General features: G+C 37.6%; 2 protein-coding genes across 2 annotated transcripts in view; one reads left to right on the forward strand and one right to left on the reverse strand.

The window, feature by feature from the left end:
- The window catches only part of stxbp3 (syntaxin binding protein 3), a 33,155-nt gene extending 27,554 nt beyond the window's left edge, over window positions 1-5,601 (reverse strand). Inside the window, 4 exon segments of the mRNA NM_001015972.2 lie at window positions 333-409; window positions 961-1,042; window positions 2,655-2,704; window positions 5,446-5,601. Of these exon segments, the coding sequence (NP_001015972.1) occupies window positions 333-409; window positions 961-1,042; window positions 2,655-2,704; window positions 5,446-5,491 (255 nt within the window). The 5' untranslated portion in view covers window positions 5,492-5,601.
- Window positions 5,602-10,048: 4,447 nt separating this feature from the next.
- Window positions 10,049-27,614, forward strand: fndc7 (fibronectin type III domain containing 7). Its single transcript, XM_018093637.2, has 14 exons — window positions 10,049-10,249; window positions 14,450-14,465; window positions 15,030-15,287; window positions 15,490-15,744; window positions 15,957-16,217; window positions 17,145-17,402; window positions 17,791-18,045; window positions 20,188-20,445; window positions 21,543-21,797; window positions 22,145-22,399; window positions 23,561-23,824; window positions 24,868-24,897; window positions 25,075-25,129; window positions 27,155-27,614. The coding sequence occupies exons 1-13, from the start codon at window positions 10,064-10,066 to the stop codon at window positions 25,104-25,106; spliced, it is 2,583 nt and encodes an 860-aa protein (XP_017949126.2). The 5' UTR covers window positions 10,049-10,063; the 3' UTR covers window positions 25,107-25,129; window positions 27,155-27,614.
- Window positions 27,615-27,651: the final 37 nt, after the last annotated feature.

The following is a 27,651-nucleotide window of genomic DNA, read 5'->3' on the forward strand; positions in this document are numbered from 1 at the left end:
CATCAGTCAATTAATGGACACAGTTCTGCATTTTGCTTCCACACTACTTCCCGTTACAGTAAGAGCTGCATTATTTCCTGTCAGGTGATCTCTGAGGGAGCACACAGCCCATCACTAAATGGTGGATCAATGGAAAGGATGTAAAAGGGCAATATTTTCTGATATATATATTCCAGTTTGGCGGGATTATTTAACATAATATTCATCCACGGGGTATAGTTTTCCTTTAAAGAATCATAATAGCTCTGCTGGACATGTTATTTACATAAAAAGTCAAACATTTTCCTTTCCATTTACACCAAGGTATAAAACTGACTGATACTGTTACAAACCTTTTCATTGGGAGATATAAAGTAAATGGCTTTCATGTGTTCAACCGGTTGTCGTTTTTTAAAAAGGTCCTCTACCACTACACAAAGAATTGAAAAAAAATTAGATTTTTCATGAAATTAAACTGGACAGGTAAAAGGAAAGCTATTTAGCAGAGTGCGGTACAGAACAACATTCTACTACTGCGAGGAAAGAGATAAGCGAGAACTGATGCTGTATGTTTAATGTTGAAAATGCAGCAATTATTATGTTCCTTGCTATGTAGTATGACTCCCATTTCAGAAGGCAGTAACACTGTGGTTTGAGAGCTTTAAATGAAAATAATTGCTAATGTAGGTCTCAATATTTTGAAACTTACTAAAGAAACAAACATAATTGTCTCTGCCCTGTGTGACTGAATCTATAAAATAATAATGCTGGGGAAATAGCTGTGTTTATTTTTCATGTTTCCTAGATACTTCCTGAGCATATGAGGTATTTCTTGAAGGACAGAAAAACATATGGACAACTACATCCCGTGACTGTATGAAATCTTGTACATAAATATGTGTATGTTGTAGTAGTGCAACACCAGTATAAAGAGTAAATATTGTGTTCTCAAGAGTAAGCCTGGAACAGGGAAAAACTTACCTGTTATACCCTCTTGCAACAAGTCTGTCATCTTGCAACATGATGTCAGCAATTTGGTTGTGAAATGATCTAATAGAAGTATCTATATGTAAAAAAGATCATATATTTGTTTGGAAGTGTAAATGGACTGATAATAAGTAATGCATACACGCACACAACACATTAAAGGTTTGTCATCGCCCTGTGTGCTTCAACCAGGGCATTTTCCATTTAATTACATTAAAGCAGTGACAGGCAGACATGGGCAATCTGACCACCACTCTATTCTGCTGAATAACCCTGGAAACACTCCCTGTGCCATTATACTTAAAGGGATTCTACAGTCAAAAATAAATTGTGTTAGTTTTGCTTCTATAGAGCAAAATAAGCTTTTCTGTCATTTACAATACCAACACAATCCTGTATAATGAGCAGACCAGCAGCCAATACGAAGAGATTATGCTTTCTGTCACTGCAGAGCATTCTGCAGCCACCAGACGCTCATGGTAAGAGGATAGGTGCTCCTTGATTAACCAGCAGGTTAGAGAACGAATGGTTTTATTTTACATACTGCACAGAATAAATAATGAATGTTTATTACAAAGTAGCGTCTAGTGCTGTATATTAGCAAACCCGCAAGTTATTTCTGACTACTGAATTATTTTAAACTGAAGCTACCAGTACATATAGTTCTAAAACATGTATTATGTCATAAATATCCTAGTTTTGTGTTGTTTTTCAACTGCTTTTACTGAGATAAAAATGAGAGCTGTCAGCTGTTTCTGAAGTGATCACTAAGAAAGTAGGTGATTAATTGCGACATACTGTGTGAAATCGAAAATGTGCCATTACATTCAACACTTTTAAACAGTGAAAGAATGCACTTTAAAAAGCTGTGATTCGGGCTGATTTATTGAAATCTCTCCAAAATCCCTACAAGTTCTGCCCATCTGTTCCACTTCCTTCTGGCTGGATTACCCGGCTGTGCAGGAGAGCCGGCGACACTCAGCACAATGCACTAGGCTGATCTGAACTGAAGCCTGTCTTTGCTTGTGTAAATGCAAGGGGCCATAGCAGATTTATGGGGTGCCCTTGTTTAGGGACCATTATTAAAGATAAAGATCATTTTTAGTCCAGAGTGAAACCATCACCATTTATTATTACTGCCTTCCAGTTTGGGTAGATGTTCAGTTATGAGATGTCTCCTTTAAAAGAGAAGGAAAGGTTCTGTCAATGGGGTGGGGTAGCAAATGTTAGGCATCCCCCTAGTGATTGTAATCACTTACCCAATACATTGGGCTGGTGTTCCTGTTAGAAGAAAACCACACCAGGCCAGGGCATATCCTAGAGAGTAATCCTTCTTTCTTAAAAATCCTGGGGCTGATGCATGTGCAATAGAGTGAAAAAGCTGGCTTTTTGTTAAAGTACCATTTTTGTTAAAGTAACATTTGGCAACCACCCCCCCCCCCCCCACCCAGTGATCAAACCTTTTCTTCTCCTTTAATATAAGAAACAAACTTGGAACCATGTATTACAGCAGGTTACACAAGTAGTTACCTCTTTCATTTCTGGGTTGGCTGATAAATCCCAAGTGCCAACATAAATCATCAGATACTATGTTATACACTGTCACTGTGTCCTTCCAGTACTTACACAACAACTACTACAATATTAATGTACTGATTAGAAAAGAGGTCATATTGTGTTCAAATTACCTTCCATTCGTCCCCTTTCCTACAGTCATCCAAGACTTCAGTTTTTATTTCTTTAAAACAAAAAGAAAATATATTCAATAGATAGAAACAAACATTCAGCTGAAATATACACGCACAAAAAACATCAAATACAATGCAATATGATGCAGTACTATGCAAAATTCATAAGGAAACTTCTTCTATTACATCTTAATAACCAATGCCAAAATCTATTCACACAATGCCAGCCAGACATAACATGAAATTGGGCATTGGGTCAGTGTCTGGCCTAAGGTTGTGGGCGCCCAAGGCATGTCGCTACCCCATGGCAGGCCCCTAGGCACCTGCTTCTTCTGTATACCTTTAATTCTGGTCCAGTATTGAGTACAAGCAGATAATCCTACAACCACAGATATGGTTGATGTGGTTAAGGCCACCCATGCACACACAAAAAAGAATAAAAGATTAAGAATAGAGTAAACATAAAAAAAAAACCTGGCATGTGCCTTTTTTGCATGTGTTTGTCACCCAGAATTCCACCCACTAAAACCCAGCACAACCTGAGGATTTCAGTGTAAGGTTTAGCACCAGTTAGTCAGCCAGGCAATTGTGTCTGCAACAAAATAGGCACAATTGCAAACGGACCACCAGTGTGGCTTATGCCTTCACTTTTAATGCTGTAAAACTAATGAGTAAATGAGGCCCAGCATAAAAGATATGCTCAGTTTGAAAAGAGGATTAAGCAAAACTTCATAGGTTTTAAATTTTAAAAGCATAATTACAAATGTGTAAGCTAGTGTGCAGTATGTATAACCCAACATTTCCTACAGTCATATATGCCATAGGCGTTTAGGGATCAAGTCCCCCAATGCCATGTCTGCACCAAGAAAAAACAAAAGAAAATTGACTCACAGGCCAAATATAAAAAGTACATGTCTATGGCATCTTACAGTACCCCCTCTGGCGTTTGTAAGAGTTTACAGATTTTGATTCCAGGGCAACCCACTGATCACTGTGGGAATGTGATGCACTGCAGATACACAGATGACACACATCCCAAAGAAAAGCCCACAACATGCTTGTGGGTAGAGTAAGAAACAGGGAACTGATAAACCCAGTTATAAGGTTTTAATTTCCGCTTGCAGTCACTCTCTGCTTTCATCATGAAAGTGTTAAACATTTCAACCCTGAATTTGGCTTAGTGTTTGTTTGGGGTGGATGCACAATTTTGTTATTTCTGAAAACATCTAACCACTCTGCCTGGCCCAACTGCTGAAATGATGCAATGCAGACATTGTTATTGGTCCCAGACCACTAAACCCCAGACACACCCCACCAAGTTCCCAGTCTCAAGACAAGCAAGGAAGGGAGAAACACTGTCAATCAATCACTGATTGTAAAAAAAAAAAAGTTTTAATGCCACTGTTTTTTATTTTTTGGAAGAGCCTTGTTTAGAGGTATGTTTATTACCAATCCTGTATTGGGTTGCAGATCCATCCAGAACCAGACCTTATTTATTTTCTTACTGTGTTTGGCCCTCCATTGATCATTAGTTACTGAGGTGTCTGCCAGGCTATATACTAAAAGGGGAACTAATCCCCATCCACTTTCAATTTTTAATCAATAGCCCCCTTTCCCAACAGTATCATAAGTCATGCAGAAGTCGAGGAGCTTTCTGGGGGAGATTTCTACCCTGCTGCACTTCACATCTGGAATCCATCTCCCTGGCAGTCATTGTCAAACAAAAGCATGCACACTGCAGGAAACATATTCACTGGCAAGAAGAAAGATACTAGATGTGATGTGACCTAAGATGGCAGCCACCAACCTGCTGTATAACTCTGCAGGTAGATAGTTGCTACTAGAGACACTGGACATTGAGGCGTGGCCAGTAATGCCTTTGTAGAGGGGGCTGTGTGTTGGGAGGGGGTTGTTTCAAGAGTTGGAGAGCAAGACAAGCATCATAAAAGTTCACTGAGGTGCCAAATAAGGGCTAAGATTGGCTATTAGGGAGCCTCTATGCACACTATCAGTGTACAAGAGGCTTTATTTGGTAGTAAATCTTGTTTTTATTCAACCAAAACTTGTCAGGAATTTAAAAATAACTACCTGGTTTGGGGGCACTGAGAGCAACATCCAAGGGGTTGGGGAGCAACATATTGCCCCGAGCCACTGGTTGTGATAGTTCCCCTTTAAATGTGGTCTCAAATCTTCAGATAAATGTGCCCCTACAGCTGCCTTACACATCTACATGCTGAGACACTTTTTAAATACTGGCATTTTGGCACAATTCATTAGCCACAGATTATGCAACTTAAGTTACCGAACCAAAAATAATACAATGGTAATTTAGTTGAGGAACAAGAGGACACAATTACTATGCATGTTTATGTTGTATAAAAGTAGCTTTCTGCACTCTGAACCACAAGGGCAAGCAATGCATTCCTACTACATACTATGATACACTGCCTGCTCACTGATGTGCAGTTACTCAACACTAGGAGATAATATGTATGATATATATATAGAATATGGGGTTTAGTGCAAAGAAAAAGTTTCCATACAACTAATTAACGCCTAAAGCTAAGTGCCAAACCCAGAGTAATAAAACAGAGGCGCCTCCCTGGAACCCATTATTTTCATGCAATGAAAACAAGTCACAGAAGGGACCTTATACTCCCCAAGAGAAACTTGTCTGAAATGACCATGATTCTTGTCAAAGCCCTAACCCCACCCCTTGCACACGGCTAGAGGGCATTTAGTGACAGTCACTGTAAGACACAACCCTGCACCCCTCTGACGTTTCACTCACTCTGCCACACTGTGCTCTTCAGTCCAAAATCCGTGCCTGTCGCCATGTTTCTCCCTACGGATGTAGGGTCTCGGAGAGCTGTACCGTTCCTAAGCCCGCCCCCAGCTTCTTTGTCCCCGCCCCGCGGAAAGCATTGGCAGGCGAAGGTTTTTTTTTTCCCCGCTTCAGTAGATGAAACTTTATTGGTGACAGCTAAGAACAAAATATTTTTGGTGCTCTCTTATGGCTTCCGTAGTGTGAAGGGAAGTCAGGGGAAGCAGCCCGGAAGCTGCAGTCCGGTAACAAGCTGTGAGAGGTGTAGCCTGTGCTGCTCGGTTCCACCCGGGCTGTATCGCGCTAATGGGGCACTACCAGCTCTATAACTCACTCAGCCTTTGGAGAGTTTCTGGCTGTGCAATATGTGTTTTCGTCTCATTTTACTCAGCCAGACCGGCAACTGGATTGAAATTTGAGAGGCTTTTGTGAGAAATAGAACGTCCTATCCTCAGAAATAAAAACTTTCCCTTTGGGTTCATTAGTAATAATTTACTTATAAGCCTATGCATTTATTCCCCTAAAGAGGGAGATCAGGAACACTAATATTTGTGATTTTTTTTTAAAATTTCCAACAAGCTCATTTCCACCAATGTCTGACATTAAAAGTCTGAACCAATAAAAGTCTGTGCCGGGAAAAAGTTGCAACACTAGAATGCACCAAAACCTCCACTGTTTCAAATTGCTGCACCAAAAACCTGAAGCTTAGAAGCTCCTGAGGGAAGGGACATCTGCCAGTGACTTCTATATGATCTCGACAGGCTTAAGCTGGCGAATTGTCGGATTCAGGTTTTTAGCCATTTTGATGCTTAGTAAATCTTGAAAAAAAATGAGAATTGGGTATCTCTTACTTTTAGCACTAAAAAAATCCAAATCGAAAAAAAAAAATTCTATCATTTGTAAATGGCCCCCTAACGGCGTCCGATTTATCATTATTGGAATTAACATTTTTACTACGATTCAAATTTGTTTGCGCTGCAACTCACTCATTTTACTATGGATATACTATGCGGCAAAACTGAGACAATTCTCAATCTGAAAATACACCATCTAAAACTTGTCAAATCATGTAGAGGTCAATGTCCCTTTCCTGGAAGATCTTTCTTTGCTTCAAATCCTGAGAGCTTTCAGATTTTTGACGCTGTTTTTTGTGTGACAATACCAAGTCGTGGTTATTTTGCAACAAGTTTTTTTTTACATTTCTGTGACTTTTTTCCATACAGGATTTCCAGTTTAGATTTTTTAATAAATGCCAGACATTTGTAAAAATCAGTTAATTCAATGTAAAAAAAAAAGAAAAATTAGAGTTTTATAAATCTGCAGATTTATCAAAATGGCAGATTAAAACTCATCTTGGAAATATTCACCCACTTTCTGTTAATTCCTATTGAATTTTTAGAAGTGTATATCAAATGGTGAACTCTAACTTTCAGCCATTGATAAATACACTTCTAAAAATCCCATAGAAATGAATAGTAAGCAGGTGAATTTATGGGGCACATTTACTAAAATTCGTTTTTTTCTGGCCTTGAAAGTCATATAAACTCAGCATGGTATATATTTGAATTAAACACGATCATTACTGTATTTATAAAATGTCGCGATAATGCTTTAATCATTTGAACGGAAATTTTTAGTTTAAACGGAAATTTGTTCCATGAATCCTCTTTATTTTTCCCAAACAGAAATTGCTCCAGCAGCCATTTTAGAAGCATTGTCATTCATTCTTGGAAAACAATAACGTGTTTAAGTTTCACTTTGAAGTGGGTGAAACTGAAAACAATGAAATGATTAACTTCCCCTTGAAAAGTGTGAAATAGAAAACAATGAGGAGATTAAGTTTCCTTTGAACTGGGTGAAACTGAAAACAACGAGGGGTTTAAATTGTCCTTGAAAATGTGTCAAGGACAGGCTGTCACTGACTGTTCTATTCCTCTACTATTCTAAGCCTCCATAGGACTTAATTGTACTCGACAGATCAAACCTGTCGAATTTTCATTTTACAAAAAAAGTTAACTAAACATTAATAAATCACGAATTATGGGAGTTATTCCCACTCAAATATTTCTGGGAATAATAACAAAAAAATCGAGTTCTGGTGAAAACCCACTTGTAAATCTCGAAATTATCTATAAGTAAGAAAAATCTCATGACTGCTTAGTAAATGTGCCCCTATCTATAGTGAGCTCTAATCTTACATCTTAATAAATCTGCCCCTAATGTTCAATTTTCTTAAGTGTCATTTCAATTAGAGAAAAATTCTCGTATTCAAATTTTGATAATTAGGCCTCTTAGGATGAGAATGATTTAATTAATGATCATCTTCATTTATTTTATGGCACTAGTACATCACATTACATACATTTATAGCAAACAGGGACTCTGAAAAAATTAAAAAACAAGGGTTACTAAATAAAATGGGATCAGAGGGACCTGCCCACAAGAGGTAGAAAATTCAGTTTTTTTCCTCTTTTTTAAGGATGTTTTAATTGAAGCAGAAGTCTATTTTTATTGCAGCTCTGCTGTGTTTACCCATCTTTTGTCCATTGTCTACAAAGTTCCATATAGTTAGTTGTGTTCATTGGAGTCTTAAGGTGCCCATACATGGACTAATAAAGCTTGACTGAGTCGTTAGTTAAATGGCCCACCCGTAGCCTTTGTCTGATATCTGGCAAAAAATCAGCCAGATAGTAATCAGACAGGTTTTAAAATCCTGCAATCCTATCGCCCTAGAGCCAACCAACTGGGTCAGCCCAAAGTTGCCCACCTTTAAATGTATGGCCAGCTTTAGCTACAGCTAATGTGCTTCATTAAAAAAAAATCTTTGCCCTCCCGCCAGGCCAGTTGTATTTGATAGTACCCTTCCAACAGGTACGCTCAGGTTAGACACATCATGCCAGAGGCTGGGGATGAGTATAAGGATCTGATAGGCTGAAGACTCATTTGTCATATATGTGACATATAAAGGTCTGCAATCCAATGCTCTATTCATTGATAGGGGCTTTGTTTTCCAAAGTCAGCAACAAAGAGAAGCACCAAGACTTGATTTTAAATGACCAATTTTTTTCTGGAGCAATTAAATTAACAGATCGGTATATGTACAGGATTCTACTAGAACAAATAAAGTATATTTCCTCTTACTTATACATAAAGCTGCCCATGGCCAAAAATATTGGCAACTTTGCACTTTTTACTACCTACAATATAAGAAGCACATATTACAACCAGTCTGAATTGTCTGTGTGCTTGTGGAGATAAGACAGGAAATGATAAGAAACATGGACCATCTGAAGGATACAAGTCCATCTCCAGAGATCTTTATGGGTCCACTGTACACAATGGTATCCTGAGGTTTTAGGATCATGGGACTATAATCTAAAATAAGATAGACATTACATTAATACTGATACCAGATCTAGACTGGCAATCTGTAGATTCTGGCAAATGCCAGAGGAGCTGCTGTAAGGTTCCATAGACAGTCTCTATTTATTTTGCCTATCTGGAGCTGTTTAGGACTGTGAACTTAAAATAGGATCTATTTTGGGCACATGTATGAATGCTCGAGCCTTCGGGCTCAAGCATTCATATCTGAAAACCATGTGGGAGTTCCTAAAGGCCTAAAGTATGTTTACATCTTAGTAGATCTTTCTGGTATTAATCTCATTGCATGCTGTAATACCATTTATGGGGTTAATGCCTGGTAAGTCCCAGTAGATATGGTGGACATTATAAAACTGTGTGCAGTTGGGCCACAATGTCATACATTACAGAATAATGTATCTAAAGAGCAAGTAAATGTAAGCACTGCGTATGAAGGGCAGAATTGGGAACTTACAAATGAGGCATCATAGAACCAGTAAGAGAATCAATGATTCCAGAGAATACAAATGCAGGCTGCCATCTTGTAGCTGATGCACATACAAGTATGCAGCCTGTGATCCAGGCCTTAACATGGTACAACTAACATAACTCTCAAAGTCCTCAACATTAATGCAACTCTCATTTGCACATACACTGTATGATTTAAAATATATGGAATGTCAACGATTTTCATCAGGTATGTGGTGGTTGACCTGCTTCGAAAGAAGAGACAGGTAATTGCATGGGGGTGAGGAGAGAGGTGTATTTATATTTAGGCACCTGAGGTTAACTACCTTTACCACCATAAATTCTCACAGTGGACACCCATGGTAAACTTAATAAGAAAAAATTGGATTTGTCCAATCATTGCTAATTACACTGTAATCTTTGGTGAAAAAATGAATTCCCATTGCAAAAAAAAGTAAAATGGTTGAGAAATGTTACTGATTTTTGATAAATTTGTTCTTTTGCATTAAAAGTGTCACACTGAAGGTCAACACACATGCACACACCTCTAACCCATGTAATATGAGACACATAAAAAGATTAACCAAACCTAAACATTAACATAACTTAAATATAACTAAATTATTTTACTTAGTTATTTTTAAACAGATCTACATTGAGTTATATTTTCAAAGTGAAGGGGTTAATATGTCCTGGTGTGATACCTTTGCATAATGTATTTCTCAGAATATACCAGTGCTACCTCCACCCTCATTGAATGAAAAGACTGCAGGGAGGGTTCTTACACAGACCTGCATTCTTCCCAATCACTCTTGTGGCCATTCTGCTTAATCCTTCTTGTGAACAGACATCTAGCCAGGTGCAGCATTGTTCTACAGAGAAAATGGGAGCAGAACCACCAAATTGTTCCATCGTTTGGTTATTCCTTTCTTTACTACTACCTGTAAGTATATATTTTGCATTACTTAGCACTCTAAACTGTAAGCACTTAAAAGTATATATAAAAACATGTATTGAATATGCATAGTGTATCAAATAATATCCCTACATAATTATTTATTTCAACTTATACATAGATATAGATTACACTTTAGCCTACCAAATAATATTTCTTATATGGTTACTTAGTTAAGTTGGATTGAAAAAAGAGTCCATCAAGTTCAACATTTCCAAGCAAACCCCAGCGCACACACACATAGACCTATACCGACCTATCTATACACTCACATATATAAACCATATATAACAACATCAATACTAACTGTAGATTTTAGTATCACAATAGCCTTGAATTACTTTACCAAATTTGTGTGCATACTGCATAAGACTTGGGCGTACTCCATATAATGATAGGTGATTAGATTGAATGATGAGAATGATGTGACAAGTTTCCTCTGCATGTGGGTGCATTTCCCCATAAATGGAGTGAGTGCAGTTTTATAAATTCAGTCGAATATAAATGTTGATTTTATCATATCTGCATCATACAGCTGTTTTCCTATGGCCACTCTCTATGCAGAGTTAATGTGCTTAGATACCGATGGCACAAATCCACCCCTATGGTTGCACAAGCAAAAGATAATACAAGTGATCTATGATCACAAAAAATGTGCCCAAACTTTTCCTAGGCAATGAACAGAAATATTAAAGGGGTTGTTCACCATTAACATTTATGTAGAGAGTGCTATTCTAAAACAATTTGCAATTAGTATTCTTATTTGTAGTTCTTTAATTATTTAGCTTCTTTTGTTCAGCAACCCTCCAGCTTGGAATTTCAGCAGCTGTCTAGTTGCTAGGCCCCTATAAAACATAGCAACCAGGCAGAAATATGAATAGAGGATGGCCCACATAGAAAGATAAGTTATACAAATTAAAAATAACAATACAATTGTAGCATCACAGAGCAATAGCATTTGACTGCTGGCCAAAAGCCCTCATTTGAAAAATGGAAGGAGTCAGAAGAGGAAGGCAAATAACTGAAAAACTATTCAAAATAAAAAATGAAGACCAATTGAAAAGTTGCTATGAATAGCCCATTCTATAACAAACTAAAAGTTAACCAATCCTTTAAATCACCCCCAGAGTGTAGCACACATCTAACATCTTGCATGATTACCCTCTTTGCAAATTTGCAATCTTGGGTTTTCTGCAGATGCTTCTTCTGTCAATCTAAAAAGAAATATACTTTTTAACATGACCAGTTCAATGTTGAAATTGTAACACAGTTAAACTGCATGACTTTATCCATAAATTGAATTTGAAAGCACAGGGCCAAATTACAAGTCATCAGGTCAGTACTCTCTGCATTGGAATTTACAGTCGGAAGGTGGAAAGGTCATTAATCAAGCATGAGCCAAATCTGTCTTCTCAGGTTTGTCAGCAGCTGAAAAGAATCTCCCTTGTATGAATGAAAAGATTCAGGAGCAATGTACACGCCTGAAATATTAGAAGAGCAGTTAGCCTTTCTGTCATATGAAAGGATTATTCTCAGTATTATATGTAAATGTTCCCTAAACCTGTCTAATATAAGGTATATGATACTGCTTTTTGTGGTTGAACAATTACTAGTGAATGTAAATATCACAATATCCTACTTAAGGAACAACACGTTGTTCTTTCAATAAGTGGAGAGGGAAATGGCTTGATGAAACTTAACATAAAAAGCAGAAACATAAGCAGCAAAAAGCTTTTTGTAACAAAAAGCCTTTATTCTTTTAGCTGATATAAACTTCAAATTCCAGTCTACTCAACTAAAGAGTGGTGAGATATTAGAGGCACATTTACTAAGATCCAGTGGTTTTCTGGGCTAAAATCACGATATGGTAAAAATTCGTAGTAACCACGATAATTTCTAATGTTCTAAAATGTCACGAAAATTCTTTTAAAGATCCTACGAAAATATCGCAATTGTGTTCCGAAAATCACAAAATTTTTGTGCTGAAAAGTCACAAAAACCTTTCTTGCTTTGATGCCTTCCATGTCTAGCTTTGGAAGCCTTCCATAGGACTCAATGGTTCCCGACAGATCAAACCTAGAGAAAGGTAGTCCCAAGGAAAGTTTAACCACAGCTTTAAAGAATTCCAAAATGTTCGTAGTTTTGATGCAAAATGCAATATTTTTGTATTTACGAATACCACGAAAAAGTCATGGAATTTTAATGAACTTTTTACATATATTCCAAAATGTTCCATAAGTTAAAAAAAAGTTGGAAAAAATATGAAATTATCTCAAAAAAGTTTAGTAAATGTGCCCCTTAGTGTTCTTTTTGTTGTCAAGGGTTGCTATTTAGTCTATTACAGCCTATACAAAAAATCCAGCTTTTCAAAGTCTATTTACTAATTTTCAAGGGTCAAGTGAGAGTCACATTGTTCTATTCATTGTCAATGAGGCTGAAAATCTCAAATGTTTTAATAAACTGGATAAAGAAATAAATACAGTTGCTAAGAGACTGTTCTCCTAAACTTCTATATAAATTCACGATCTTTTGCTTGCTGAGTATTTTCTGGCGGCTCTTTATGAATTTTTTCCTTTAATAAATACCCACTATTGTAGGTTTCAGAAATGATTGAAGTAACAATATACCATATATACTCGAGTATAAGCTGATCCGAATATAAGCCGAGGTACCTAATTTTACCTAAGAAAACTGGAAAAACTTATTGACTCGAGTATAAGCCTAGGTGGGCCCTGGACACCCTGAACACTCTAGTCCAATTCTGCTTTTGCTTTACATAATGCTCATTGGTGAACCAACCCTAGTACCTCAAGGGTAGGCACCCTGGATATTTACCGCTAAAAAGTCAACAATACATTCCACCATCTTGTTCCGCCCCCAAGAAGCCTGCGCCATGGCGTATAATATAAAGGTTCTGTTTCCAGCATCATGAACTCCATTAGCAAAGGGAAAAGTTGTGTCTGTTCCTTATATTGTATTGTCAGTAGCCACCGGCAAGCAAGCTAGTATAGGCCACCAGTAGCAGGTAGGTAGGCAGGCCTGGACTGGGATTCGAAACAGGCCCTGGCATTTCAAGTACACAGGGGCCCAAACAGCCCCCCAGCCCAATAAATAGTGACTGTCTGTAGCATCTTACAGCAGCCCCTCTGGCATTTGCCAGAACCCACAGATTGCCAGTCCGGGCCTGTAAGTATACAATACCTGCCTAGGGAGCCACTGACTGTGAGCTTTCCATATCTGCACAAGGTTGTTTCCCATAATTCCCATGCACTCCCATAGTGCAATGCACACCGGCCAGGGCCCAACCAGAACATTCAGAACACTCTCTGTAGGGCACAACAGTGATCCGAGGGGGTCAGCTGACATCCAGATAAATAAACGGCTCATGTACAGAATCTGTATATAGAGTGATGCACTCATTGTAATATTATTGTACAAAGAACTACAATTCCCAACATGCTCCAAATGACCACAATGGCGATTTATCCTTTTGACTTTACTTAGCGATAGTGATATATGGTAATGTATAATTTAATAAATCTGGGATTTGTAGTTCCCAGATTGCCTTCTTATCTGTGCCCCCTGCCTTTGTTTCTCTCCTTATCACCCAACATCCTTTCTGCTAACACATTCCCTGTCATTTTATTTGTACTCGCCCAAAATATTGTTGTGCGCACTAACCCCCCCCCTGTGGACGGACGTGCACGCACGCCCATCTGGCCGGCCGCGGGGGGCAGGTTGGGAGGGGTGAGCCGCACAACAAACTTGTTCTATCCTCGAATCCTTATACTCGAGTATAAGCCGAGGGTTCATTTTTCAGCACATTTTTGGTGCTGAAAAACTCAGCTTATACACGAGTATATACTGTAATAAATGTTATTGAGAATAGTTATACAAATGTAATTTATTGAGGTACTGGTCATATCAAACACAAAGGGCTTTATTTAGATGCTATGTACAGTAAAACCCATGCAATCTGCACAGGTGCATGGACATCCTGGGCACTTTGGGATATGCGACTTATGCATATGTTTAGTGCTGCACCAGCTATTAATAAATAAGACCTTGACATTATTATTATTATTGTTGTTATTATATCCCCATTTTCTACAGTGTGTCTTTTTTAAAATTAATTTTAACATATGAAAACTAAATAATACTAATACTCTATATATTTTTGCTTTTCAGATTGCATCGTGTTCAGGTAAATATTTTTTTTTACTTATAATGGTTATTTAAAGGTCCATTCTACACTGCAATGTCCCTGTTTCATTTTGGCTATGTACAAGGGAATGCTTTGCTGGTTTAATTTTATAGCATCTCTCTGTATAGATGAATGTCTGCTATCCCCATTTATGGCCCTGTTCTACTGACCAGGACCCAAGTGACTCCATATCACATGACCAGAACTGTGAGGCCATACTGTATTTAGTTAGACCACTGTAATACAACAAACTTGAGGCAATCCACCTACAATGGGAACTAAAATAACATGAAAAGTCATCAACATCCCCTAGATGATAAAATAAATATAGTGTTAATTCTATTGCCGCATTTGAGATGAGGTATATGAGATTTACTTTGATGAATAGATAAATAGACAATTTGCACTTGACAGAGAATTTTCATTACTCGCCTTTAAAAACCCACCTTGCCTAAAATTACTTAACTTTTCAGTCTTATTCAGTCTAAGTATTTCTGATATTTTGGAATATTAGTGGCACTAGTTATAAATAAAAATTTCTTTCAACACTTTCCTTTTTTTCAGATTTTTCTATATCGATATTTCAAGTCACATCAAGAAGTGTCTATGTTCAGTGGTCCAAGATTAGTGGTGCCATGTCTTACAAAATCTCAGCATCCCCAGTCATATTAACAGGCGAGCCTGCATTTTCAGTGTATGATGCCACTACTGAAACTGGGACTATAAATACACTTCTCCCAAATACCAATTATCTGGTTACAGTAGAAGCCATTAATGAAAATGGCACCATTCTTGCTCAGGCCCAAACATCTCAGCTTACAGGTAAGTGCAAATTTTGATTTCCGGTATATATTTCTATTGATTATTATGTACCTTGGTAAAAAAGACTAGTATTTCCATCCTGCCTAAGCCCCTTGTTTTATTAAGGCCATATTAATTGTGTATTCATTCATGCAAATGTTTTATAAACAGTTGTTTTTATTGTGCACAATAGGACATTGACTTTCTACTATTTCATGTTTAGCTCCTGAGGTTCCCAGCATTGACCAGGCTTATTCCAAACTAAGTGACAGCATTACTGTGGAGTGGACTGTTGTGCCTGGGGCCACAAGCTATGAAGTGATAGCCCAGGATGGAGAATCTTTTTTTCAGACGATTGCCTTAAGTTCTCCAGGAACTGTTACTGGCTTGCAGGCTGCCACAAACTACATAATACGTGTACGTTCCATAAATTCTGCTGGCAAGAGTCAACCATCTCTTCCCAACATGGCAAATACAGGTACTATGTGCAGGTTTACTTGTTGCTGTAATGTGACATTTTTTGGGGGGAATGATCTGTTTGTACAAAAGTCACGTGATAATCGATTCCAGAATTTGAAATGACAAAAAATTGACATAACAAAACCTTTGGAGTAGATGAGTGTACCATGTACTGTGCCACTATCTTTATACTGAATGTTTTTGACAGTACTATTGTTTTTGTTTTTACAGTACTTGGCTCTGTTTCTGCCACTGTGGAATCTCCAACTGATGATTCAATTATTGTGAGCTGGCAGCCAGTTTCCTCTACTGTGCTATACTCCGTATCCCTTATAAGATCTGATGGTCTGGGCAATAGGTGGAACGAAAACACAACTAGCACATCTATTAACTTCACCTCACTAGATCCAGGCACAGCCTATACCATTAAAATCAATGCCTGGGATGACCGTGGAATTCCTGGAGATGACATCACATTCACCCATCTCACGCGTATGTAACTTTATGACTTGTAATCCTAGACCCCTGTGATTTAAGCCAACAAAACATATATACTTTTAAAAACACCACCTGTTCAGTCAAAATATTCTACCATGTATATAACATGAGCACATCTCTCCCACCTGAACCTCATCATTTGTACTGCATATATCCCTTTTGATCACCAGCACCATCACATCCCCTCATAGAGGAAGATGGCAGATCAAATATGTAATGTAAAAGCATTTGGCAAATACTTTTAAAGGACATGTTAACCCTATTTTTTCCGACCATGTTTATAAGTTGGACACATCTCCCATCACCCAACCCCTCCATTTGCCAGCATCATCACATTTTCCTAAAACAAACAGCTTTCTCTTACACATCATCAGTGACATTTACATCAAACAGCACATGTGAGATGTAAAGTTCATGCAATGAAGAATGCAGGCTTACATTGGCAGAACATACTTTGATGAAAAGTTCTGCTTGGATTGAGCTCTGTAACTGTTGGACAGGAGGTTAGGAGAAAAAAACATCTTTTTCCAGCAGAGTGCACAGCTAGAGCAGAGTTTCTGTGAAAACCAGCAGTGCCAACTCTTGATTGGCTGCTAGACTGGAGGCTTTGTTTGGTAACTTGAATTGAGAAAAACTGAGCATGCTCAGTAGCCAACAGCCAAAGTAAATTCCTAAGGGAGGGGGCCGGGTAGGTTAGAGAAGGAGAAGGAATCCTAAGTGATTAAGGGGATGCTGCAGCCTTACTAGTAACCTTTTAACAACTGGAGTGGCAGGTATTTAAACATTTAAAAGAAGCTGTTAACTGAAATAAGCTCTCAGCATACCAGCTGAAAACACTTCATGTAATGTACATTGAATGTTATTTTATTAGACTGTAATGTTTACATGAATAATTACGTCACACCTTGTTTGTCACTCTAGGCCCTGCAGCACCTTCTGATATTCAGATCACAACTAGCAACGGAGGGTCAGATGCTATATTTTCTGTAATTGGAGCAGATGCCACAACCAACTACACAGTTCTTCTTTTTTCTGGAAATAACAGCATCAATTGCTCAACTGCTTTATCATCCTGCACGGTTAACTCATTGCAGTGTGGACTGGAATATGAAGTGTATGTGGAAGCAATAAATGAAGCAGGGTCTACCCTATCTACGAAATCCTGGAACCTTAAATCAGGTATGATGCATGTGTGCATAACGGGAAGAAGTTTGCTGAGGTTGGGCACCAGTGGAATGCTGGATGTTCAAGAAATTTCTGTAGGTCTGTGGAATAGGGGGAATGTTTCGTATTTGGCAAGTATATATGTATATAAAGATAAAATCCTACAAGCCATTGCCCCTTTTGTACAAGTAGTTTAAAGGTCCTTCCAGTATGTATATACATATATCTATAACAATATATTCTATGTAGGCCATTTCATAGAATGTATATTAGTATTGAATTATTTGTGTTTGTTATTTGGGTGGTCAAGTTTAAACATAATAATCATTCAGTAGGAAGAAAATGGAAATTTTTATTATAATCTAAAATCAACTCGTTCCCTTTATTTCTTCACCATTTTCAGTTCCATGTGCACCCAGTGGCATAACTGTTGTAATGGAGGAGGCTGGGAACTTGTCAGTTTCATGGACCAATAAGAATCTCTCTGAATATTATGTGGTGTTTGTGAAAAGTGATGATGGACTGGAGGTTCATTGTAACACATCCCAGACTCACTGCTACTTTCCAGCTGACTGTGGCTTTGTCTATTCCATGAGTGTTTTTGCATACAACAAGGCAGGACAAAGTCCTCCAGGAGAAATTTATACCTACACTACAGGTAAGTGCAAAATGACAATTTTTAGTCATTAGGACTGTTTGTCATGCTGTATTGCCTCTTGAATTGTACCTGTAATTTAAATATATACTGTATCTCTGATTGTATAAATAACATGTTATTATATGTTCCCAGAAATCCATTGGACACAACCATGCTGTATTGTATGTTTTATTTGGGATACTATCCTATGGGATAATGTAGTGAAATTTTTTTGCCTGTGGTTTCCTATGGCTTGTGTGCAGCTACACTGAGTGGCCTTAAAAATTTCAAAAAGTACACATTTTCAGGCCAGAATCCTCTCAGTGTAGCACCACACAGGATGACCCAGTGCCAGTTTGTGGAGGAAATGCAGGCTGAGAAAAACAGATAATCTTCTACATTTAACTGTGCCCATAGAGAAGTAAATACTGCCACTGGAATACACTTTTCTTTTGAAGACCTTTATTAACATTTTGGGGCTTAAAACAGATTGCTAGCACACAAAAATGCTCTCTAAGATTCCTTTTCAAGGCCCTGGGGCTGTGAAAAGTGGCATACCAGTTAGGGTAAAATGTGTAAATAACGCCTATTTGCTCTTCTAAATATTTTTTAAAGCCCAGCTGAAGGTGAGATTTGTGGTCCTATCGCTGAATGACTGATGCAACTTGATTTCCTAGTTTAGACCAAAGCCAATCAATAGAGCTGCCAAATTCGGCCTGTGGAATACGAGTCATGTAAGCCCAAGCGGAAAAATGATTTTTAAAGCCAAGTTGGTTGTTTTCTTATCAAAGTGGTTTTTTAGGGCAAATTTTTTTTAATATTTTTTAGAATGTCCATTTTTTGCAACTTTGCAGTTAGTCATCAAACTAAATAGTTAAAAAAAAACACAAGACATAAAAAATGAAAGCCTATTACAAATTAAATGTGAACTACCCCTTTAAGTATTTTTAATAGAGACAGAGCTGGGGATTAGGAGGAACTACAAACGTCAGATTTTTTTTCTTTCTTCGTGGAATGAACTACTGTAGATGTCTTTTTGGAGTCCCTTCTTGTCACAAGCTTTTCCAGCATCTAAACATTTCTGCTATCCCATTACAGATGGGATAAAGATGAGTCTTTTATGGTCATATCTATTTCACCTTCACAAGAATGTTTTCAGATAATTATCCTAAATACAAAAAAGAAGCCGCCCAAGTTTCTTATTTCATAGGTTTATTTACAAAGAACATAATTCACTCTCAGGTATTTGTTGTCACCTTTATGGCACAGTTTCCGAGAATTTAATTCTTTCTCTTTTACTTTTTTCTTTTCTATGTTTACTAATTATTAATAACTTGCTTATGGGGGTCTGGCTGCTTTTTGCACCTAGAGTTGAATTGGATAGCCATCACTAGGTGATGCAGTGCTGGCAAGCGCAAGACAGCACAATAATTGCTGCCTGCCACAGGGCAAGTACACAGTTCTGTTGTGGCCTGCACCTACCAAGACTCTCTAACTTGTACACATAAATCACACACAAGTAAAGGGTTGGGAAGGGGCATGTCTATATTCCTAACCCCTACTCATGAATACAGTGCTGCTGAAAGCATCAGTATTCAATTTTGGAGTTCATAGATCTGCAGAAATTCACAAGTGCAGGTCATAGTGCACATTGCAAAAAGAAAAAAAAATACTGCAGATATATGCATGATCTGCACACCTTGTGCACTGCCCTGCACTTTATAAATGACACACAGTGTCTCTTTACGTAGAAATGTTTTTCATGCATCTCTGGAAGAGTACGCAGATGAAACCTAGTGGTAAAATCCAAGATGCTTAATGCATTTGTGTGCAATTTTATGTGTGTTTAAATGTTTAACCCAGGTGCTGATACTTTCATATTAGCCTAAACTCTGCTCATCTGTTTTAGACTCAGATTATGTAATACACATGTTTAAACAGCTTATGCTCATATTTTTAACACAATGCAGATATTTCCATGTCTGTGTTGAAAACATATGTACAACAAGAGGTGCAGATAACGGAATATAAGTGAATAAAGATTACTAGTATATTCACAACTTCATGGTTTCATGCATTTTAAGAACACTACTAATATATTCTTTTGCTTTTGTGCCACATTGTGGTGGGTTTTATAGATCATTTGTGTTTTTCTATTTTCAGCTCCATGTTGCCCAAGTGATTTCAGTGCCGAATTTATATCCAGTGATACGTTAGAGATTGTGTGGTCCCCTGTCCGTGGTGCTGAACTCTATGAGACAAAAGCAAATGATGGAGAAAATGTGATACTTTGTAATGATACAGCTACTCTTTGTACACTCTCTGGCCTGCAGTGCAACACATTGTTTAATGTCACTGTTTATTCCCTCAGTGAATACAGGGGCAGCAACACATCATGTGCCTCAAAGTATATGAAGACAGGTATGGAGTTATTGTTTGGTTCACAGCATTTGTGACTGTGTCCCTCTTACATTGCCTGTATAGATCTGCATATGGGATACAGGGTAAGTGTAAGGCAGAAGAACCAAGCCACAGATCACAGCAGTATGTAGCTAGTGCAGAGTCTCTGTTTTTGCAGAGCAATGTTCAGGTTCCCATATTGGGGAGGGGGTAGGAATTAGGGACCTGTGTTAAGACTTTACATCTAAGTCCTGTGGAAAGGGAACATATAGGCATGTTATAACTAAGCAATGAAAGTACAATTTAAATGTACTACTTACAAGAGAACTGAACGTAGCCTTTCTGCATTCTTCAAAACAGGGCTGTTGTTTAATTAAGATCTGCAACATTTTCCAGGCCCACCCCCTTTTCAAAACATTATTCATAGGGGTAGCCCTTGATCTGGCTTTCATTGTTTCTGTTCTCTTAAACGTAAGATAGCAACTAAATATTTGACAATAATTAACAATAAACACTTCTTGAGTCTCACTAACAATATGGCTACACTATTATTTTTTATTATGCTTTATAAAGCACTGACATATGTTATATAAAGCATATGTATTTGATGTTAATTTCCAGCTAGATGAAAGTACAATTTAAATGTTTGTTTGTTTTTTTAAAAAAAAACCTGATCCTATTGTTTCCACATTCTTAAAAACTGATCTATTGTTTGATTAATATCTCCTGAAATACCCTGGCCCACACCTTGTATGCAAAACATTATACATAGGGGTAACTCTAGATTTGGCTTTCATTGTTTCTTTTCTTATAAACCTTGCATGCCAGCTAAATAATACACAACAATTGACAATAAAAACATCTCGGGTCACACAAGGATACAATATGGCTATATACTGTATCATTATTATTGTTTATTTCTATAACATGGGCATATTTTAGTAAATCACCCGAATATAATATTAATGGTCATTGCCAGCTAGATACTGGGTTTATATAAGACTTTAATGTTAGGCAACAACAACTGCAGGCATGCAGTAAGAACACTCTTAATGCAGTAAGAGCAAATTATATTTCAGCTTGACTTTCCATTTATCTAATACAGTATCTTTATTTAGCTCCATGTAGCCCAGAAATTACGAACATCACCAAGATCAATGAAACAACTTTCATCGTGCACTGGAATGCAAATAACAATAATGCTTTATATACGGTGACTGCCAAAGGAGAGGCTGGATTATGGGGCTGCACAAATCCCAACACCTACTGCTCGCTGGGGGACCTTCCCTGTGGCTCACTCTTCATGGTTAGTGTGGTGGCCGAGTCCGTTGAAGGAATAAGCTTGCCAAGCTACAGCATACCTTTGGAAACAGGTAATCCTGCCTTTTTATTAGTGCTTGTAGTCTAGAAGTAAATCAGAAAAAGGAACTAAAAGAATACATGCACAGAAGAAACAGGAGTGTTTGAAAATCGTATGGCTCAAGTAGATACATTGGCTTAGAAAATAAATGACCCCTGGAGAGGGACAGGGGAATGTATTTTCTAAATTTACATGGAATGTTATTATTCTGGCTTACATGTCTAGGAAATCTGGGAAATGAAATAGGTTTCTTTACCAATGTACCAATGTGCCTATATTATCTATAGATTTCTTAGCTTTTTAGTCCAGCTATAGAGTTCACAGATACATACTAACAAAAACACTATTGCTCCTTTCTAGCTCCATGTTGCCCAGCTAATCTCAGTGTGCTCCAGGTCACACAGTCTGTGACAAACATCAGCTGGTCTTTGGCTAAAGGAGCACAGACATATAATACAGTTCTGGTGTCCCCTAAAGGAGAGGCAAAGTGCCACACTCTTCAAAATCACTGTCTGCTTGGATGTATCACTTGTGGAACAAGCTACTCTGTGTCAATACAGGCTATTAGTGAAACTGGTCTCACATCAATATGCAACTATCATGGCTATTCATCAAGTATGTATTAGTTTGAACTGTGCATATCAACCCTGGTAACCATCTTATTTGAAAAGTACCTTTTCCAACAGCTTCAGTTGGTCCTCGTCTTCTATGATTGAATCTGTTTTCTGGCTACAGATGGGAATGTAGAATTGAGCAGTCATGATTTAGTATCTAAGTTGGGTGCCAACAGTTCCTTTAGTTCATTTATGTATCTTTTATGTCTCTAGTTAGGGATGCTCATACTAAACCTTGTTTTTAAAGAAGTGTGATAAAGCTTACTACAAGCTTCAACTGTACCTTTGCAAGTTGGTAGAGTCATTATCCCTTCTTCCCTAAGCTATAACCAAAATAAACACCTTTATAACTAAGGTCAAGTTAAATATAATAGGAAACACTTACATACATAAAGTTAGGCCATACTAGCACATTACTGAGAAAGGGGTAGATTAGCAGAAAACCTCTAATAAGAAAGAAGTAAAGCCTGAACCACTAAACCTCATAAAGATGTTACTGGATATTTTGCAGTTACCTTCTAGAAATGTGTTTCTTAACTAAATATTATAGATCCTATTACATTATTTGGTGCAGTGCTAGGTTTGAAACTGAATGACATTTAAACAAAGTATCTCCCAGTAATTGTCTTCATTTAATCAGCTGGAAGTGCTCTAAAACAGAAATTTCCATTTTAAAGGTGTTATAACCTCTTTAATACAAGGGTATACATTCTTACAATCAACACAGCTAAGATATATTATTGGTAGTTCTTAATATTGCATACTATAGATATTCTTCCCTTCCTCTGCACTGGATGATATATTACTCATTTCTTCTTTTGCAAGTTTTATGCATATTATCAATGCTGTTACACTCTTAGCATCTGAAATCTATATTGTTTCAAAAAACTAACATGTGTATGTAAAATCTTCATCCTGTAGTTATTTTGTTGATCTCAAATCCCAGTATTGAATTGGTAAGTAAGGAGCTAATGATAAGAATGGCAGCATCCCCTTTGGAAAGCATGGAGAAATTGTTTTATCTTTTCTCTGTTGGGCGAGGAACTTTAGAGTGTCTATGTAACTTCTTCAGTCACATTAAAAATCAGCGCATTGTATTCAGTCAATGTATTATACTGTTTTTAAGATGATTATTAGTTACTGTACTATTTTTATTCCATAGGCGCATGCTGTCCATTTGGTGTTAAATTATTATATAGCTCATCCAACAATGGGATTCGTGTATCTTGGCGTGCATCGTCTGGACCAGGCAACTATAGTGCCAGCTTGCAGGGGTCTAAAGGGAATTTCACATGCACTCCTAGCTCCAGTCTTAGTTACTGTGATGTAACTGAGATTCCATGTGGAGATGTGTACACTGTAGTTGTTTCTCCAGTGAGAACAGGAGAATTTCAGACCTTATTCTGTCCTAAGAAAATGTATTCTGGTAAGAACTGTTTTCAGTAAGCAAGTAAGTTTGCCTTATATATACATACATGTATTTTATGAACTGTAGTGCTGAACCAAATCTATTTATTTCTTGTCATTTATATAGTGTCAAAGCATTTCTGCAGCAATTTTCTGAGATTACCTATCTTCCACATCAGTCCCTGCCCCAGAGGAGCTTATAATCTAAAATGCCTATCACATTCACACACACTATGGTCAATTTAGTCAGAAGCCAATTAACCTGTATGCTTTGGGAGTGTGGGAGGAAACCAGAGAACACCCAGACATAGGGAGAACATAAAAACTCCTTGCAGATAGTGTTTTGGCAGTGCTGCACACTGAGTCACTGTGCTTCTGATACAAAATGTGTTTTAACACCAGTGAAACAAACCAAATCATTTTAATTACAGTGTATTTATATCCAAGTTACATAGTGCTTTACAGAGATTGTTCATCAGCCCTGTATGACTAATGGTGGCCATAACCTTCAGATCCGCTCGCTTGGCAATGTCGCCAAGAGAGCGGATCTTCTCCCGATATCCCCCACCTACGGGTGGGCGATATCGGGCGAATCCAGGCTAATTCGGTCTTTTGGCCCTGGGGCCAAACGATCGAATTAGAACGATGGGTATAGTAGTCAGATCAGGGACTGCATCAACGAGCCGAAGCGGTCCCCGATCCGACTAAATTTTTTAACCTGCCTGATGGATATCTGGGCGATTTTAGGCCAGATGTCGGTCGGGCAGGCCTGTCGTTTGTGCCCCTACACGGGGCGATTAGCTGCCGAAATGGTCTAAGGGACAGATATTGGCAGCTAAAACCGGCCCATGTATGGCCACCTTAACCTTTCCCTTAAAGGATGACTCACTTAATACACAACAACTAAACATATGAACAGTTATTGATAGTATGAAGAATTTTCCTGCAACAAATTGTAAAATATATTTTGCTCATTAAAAACAACATTTAAAATGTGAAATATTGTGTACAATAGATTGCCAATTAAAACCTTATTTAGTGCTGTTTTCTTTTGTATCACAGTTGCATGCTCAGGAAGTTCCATTGGAACAGGTAAGACTATAACAAATAATTGTTATTATTGGTACCTCTTGTCATGTAATAAAGGGACCCCTTATCTGTAAAACCCCAGGTACTGAGCATTCTGGATAACAGGTCCCATATTTGCTCTTAGTTTTTACAATGATATGCCCCCTACAGCATGCTTATTTTATTATCTTTTTTTTTTAGTCATCTACCGAGGCAAGAGAAGTGTCAGCTAGGGTTACATTAAACCAACTAACAGGTAAACTATTTGAAGGCCAAACCTGGAAATGACTATAAGACCTTGTGCAAGTGTGCAAGGGGTCCTCAAACTTTTTAAACAGGGGGCTAATTCATGGTCCCTCATACTGTTGGGGGGAAGGACTAGTTCTCAAACTATGCCCGCCCCCCCGCTCCTGTGTCCTCCCTCTTCCTGCTCCCCACTGCATCCTCCCACTCCCTGCTGTATCCTCCCACTCCCCTCTCTGCCCTCTCTCTCCCCCAGCTCCCCACTCCGTCCTTTCTCTCCCAGCTTCGCCGTTACCTGCTGTGTCCTCCCTCTTCCAGCTCGATCGTCCCTCTCCCAGCTCCCCTGCTCCCCACTGCCAGGGGTGAGGATGCAGTGGGGGCCAGGTAAATTACCTTGGGGGCCGGACCCATGGGCCGTAGTTTGAGGATCCCTGATATAAATGTTTGAGACTGATGTTGGTAACACTCTGAAATGGTTGCTTCACTGTCCTGGAATTGTGTCTGCCCATTTTATTACTATATTACTAATACTATTACTGTCATGGTTCTCCCTGAGAGTACTGTGATGGTCAAACTATAATTTGTATATATATATATATACACAGGGTTGGAATGACACGCAGGATGTTTTTCAAGAAGAATCACAGAGGTATATATATATATATATATATATATATATATATATATATATATATATATATGAAAAAGAGAAAAAATTGACACAGCACTTATTATGCAAATCCATTCTTGTCCCTCCAAGTATTGTTTTGGAGTGTTCTAATGTCTTTCTCAAGCATACAGAAACAATGAACACAGTCTCATACATAACTATACAAGCTTTTTAAAGTGGAAAACAGGAAGTTACCCATAGGATATGACATAATTATTCAAATTTTAGCACACAGTTTTAACCCTATAATGTCCCATCGGGTTATACAATCTCAGGCACCTATCCATATTTCTCTCCATATTTCTCTCATACTCTGCTAAAGAAGAATGAACAAAATAAAAAAATTGTAGAACCTAACAAAATAAATCATAAAACCATAAAACAATTATAAATCATAATCTTTATTCAATCCATTAGATGCCAATGAATTTAACTGGTGTATCTACCACACCTCCCTCACTGTTAAGTTGGGGGACACACTGCAAAATCATATATTTTAAATCAGATTCAGTATGTCCCGCCTATACATAATGTTTAGAGACAGGCAATTTAGTACTGCCTTTCCTAATTGTTGACCGATGTTGTGATATGAATGTCTTTATTTGCAGTGTGGTCTCTTTTCCTGGCAATAGGTTCCTCCCTTTGTTATAAGGAAGGAAAAAATAATACTTTGTACAAAATAATGGATCATTGTTCCATTAAATAATACATTGTTTGCACAAAGACATTTGAAATTTGATATAGTTACGCACAATTTCTTGTTGCAGTCAAAAGTCATGTATACCTTTTATGTACATATACCTATACATTTCTGTTTTTAAAATACAATGTACTGTTGCCCTGCACTGGTATAAATTGTATGTTTGCCTCAGAAACACTACTATGGTTTATATAAACAAACTCCGGTGTAGTCATTGGAGTAGCTATTCAAATTGAAATAGGGCTAAATGGCACAGGTTACACAATTGTATTTTACAGAACATATCTGTTATCTGCTATGTAACCTGTGCATTTTCTCCCTTTTTCCAGCTTGAAAGGCTGCCCTCATGGCTACACAGCAGCTTATTATATAAACAATAAGAGCGTCTCTGAAGAAAACACATAACTTTTACCAGTGCAGGGCAGCAGTATATTATATTTTAATTATTTTAAAAACCCTTTTATTCTTAGGCATTACTGTTCTTTAAAGAAGGAATCTTTCTTTTCCGATGTTGGTAGGAAATACTTTGGGACTGTCAGATCCAGTAAAGTATAGGCTCCTCTTGATAACAACCTAGCAGTGTTTCTGTATGCTCAGCTTTACTGTAATTGCCGTTTGAGAAAGAAAAGAAATCTAATTCCTTGTATCTAATTTTTATCTCTTTACAGAACGTGTTATATGAGATAAAGATGGAATTAGTGATGAAACTGACACAAACCAGCATTTCAATCTTTGAAGAAAAAGTGTTAAACTTAAAATGGGTTTTGGTTTATGGGAAACAATATTAAATACATTCCCATTATTCCCATGCAAGCCTCGTAGATAATTAACTGAATAATAAAAATACTCAAGAAATATGTATATTCAGTACTGATTTACTGAACCAGTCTTCTAAATTAATCTAAATTGTTTCATTTAACCTCCACTGTGATCTTTGAAGACCAAAATGTTGGACACATTTTAAAAGACCCATTACTCTTTATAACTGGATAATTTTCTGGGGAATAGACTTATTTTTTAGAAGTGCATCTCTATACTTTGTTAGCATGTATTGAGAATCTGAATTAATTTCATTTACTGTATATACTATACAGTATATACAGTATATTGTGTAACTAAGCTCAGTAAGTGCAGCACAGAGCATGTGCAGGGAATCAGCAGAAAA

Source organism: Xenopus tropicalis, chromosome 4, assembly GCF_000004195.4.
Source record: "Xenopus tropicalis strain Nigerian chromosome 4, UCB_Xtro_10.0, whole genome shotgun sequence".
NCBI classification, from domain to species: Eukaryota; Metazoa; Chordata; class Amphibia; order Anura; family Pipidae; genus Xenopus; species Xenopus tropicalis.

Excerpts from the sequence above, each read along its gene's own strand:
- fndc7 (XM_018093637.2), top strand. The coding sequence starts at position 10,064 with ATGAAAAGACTGCAGGGAGGGTTCTTACACAGACCTGCATTCTTCCCA. Across the intron at positions 16,218-17,144 it reads CACATTCACCCATCTCACGC|GCCCTGCAGCACCTTCTGAT; the intron begins GTATGTAACTTT and ends TTGTCACTCTAG. Across the intron at positions 17,403-17,790 it reads ATCCTGGAACCTTAAATCAG|TTCCATGTGCACCCAGTGGC; the intron begins GTATGATGCATG and ends CACCATTTTCAG.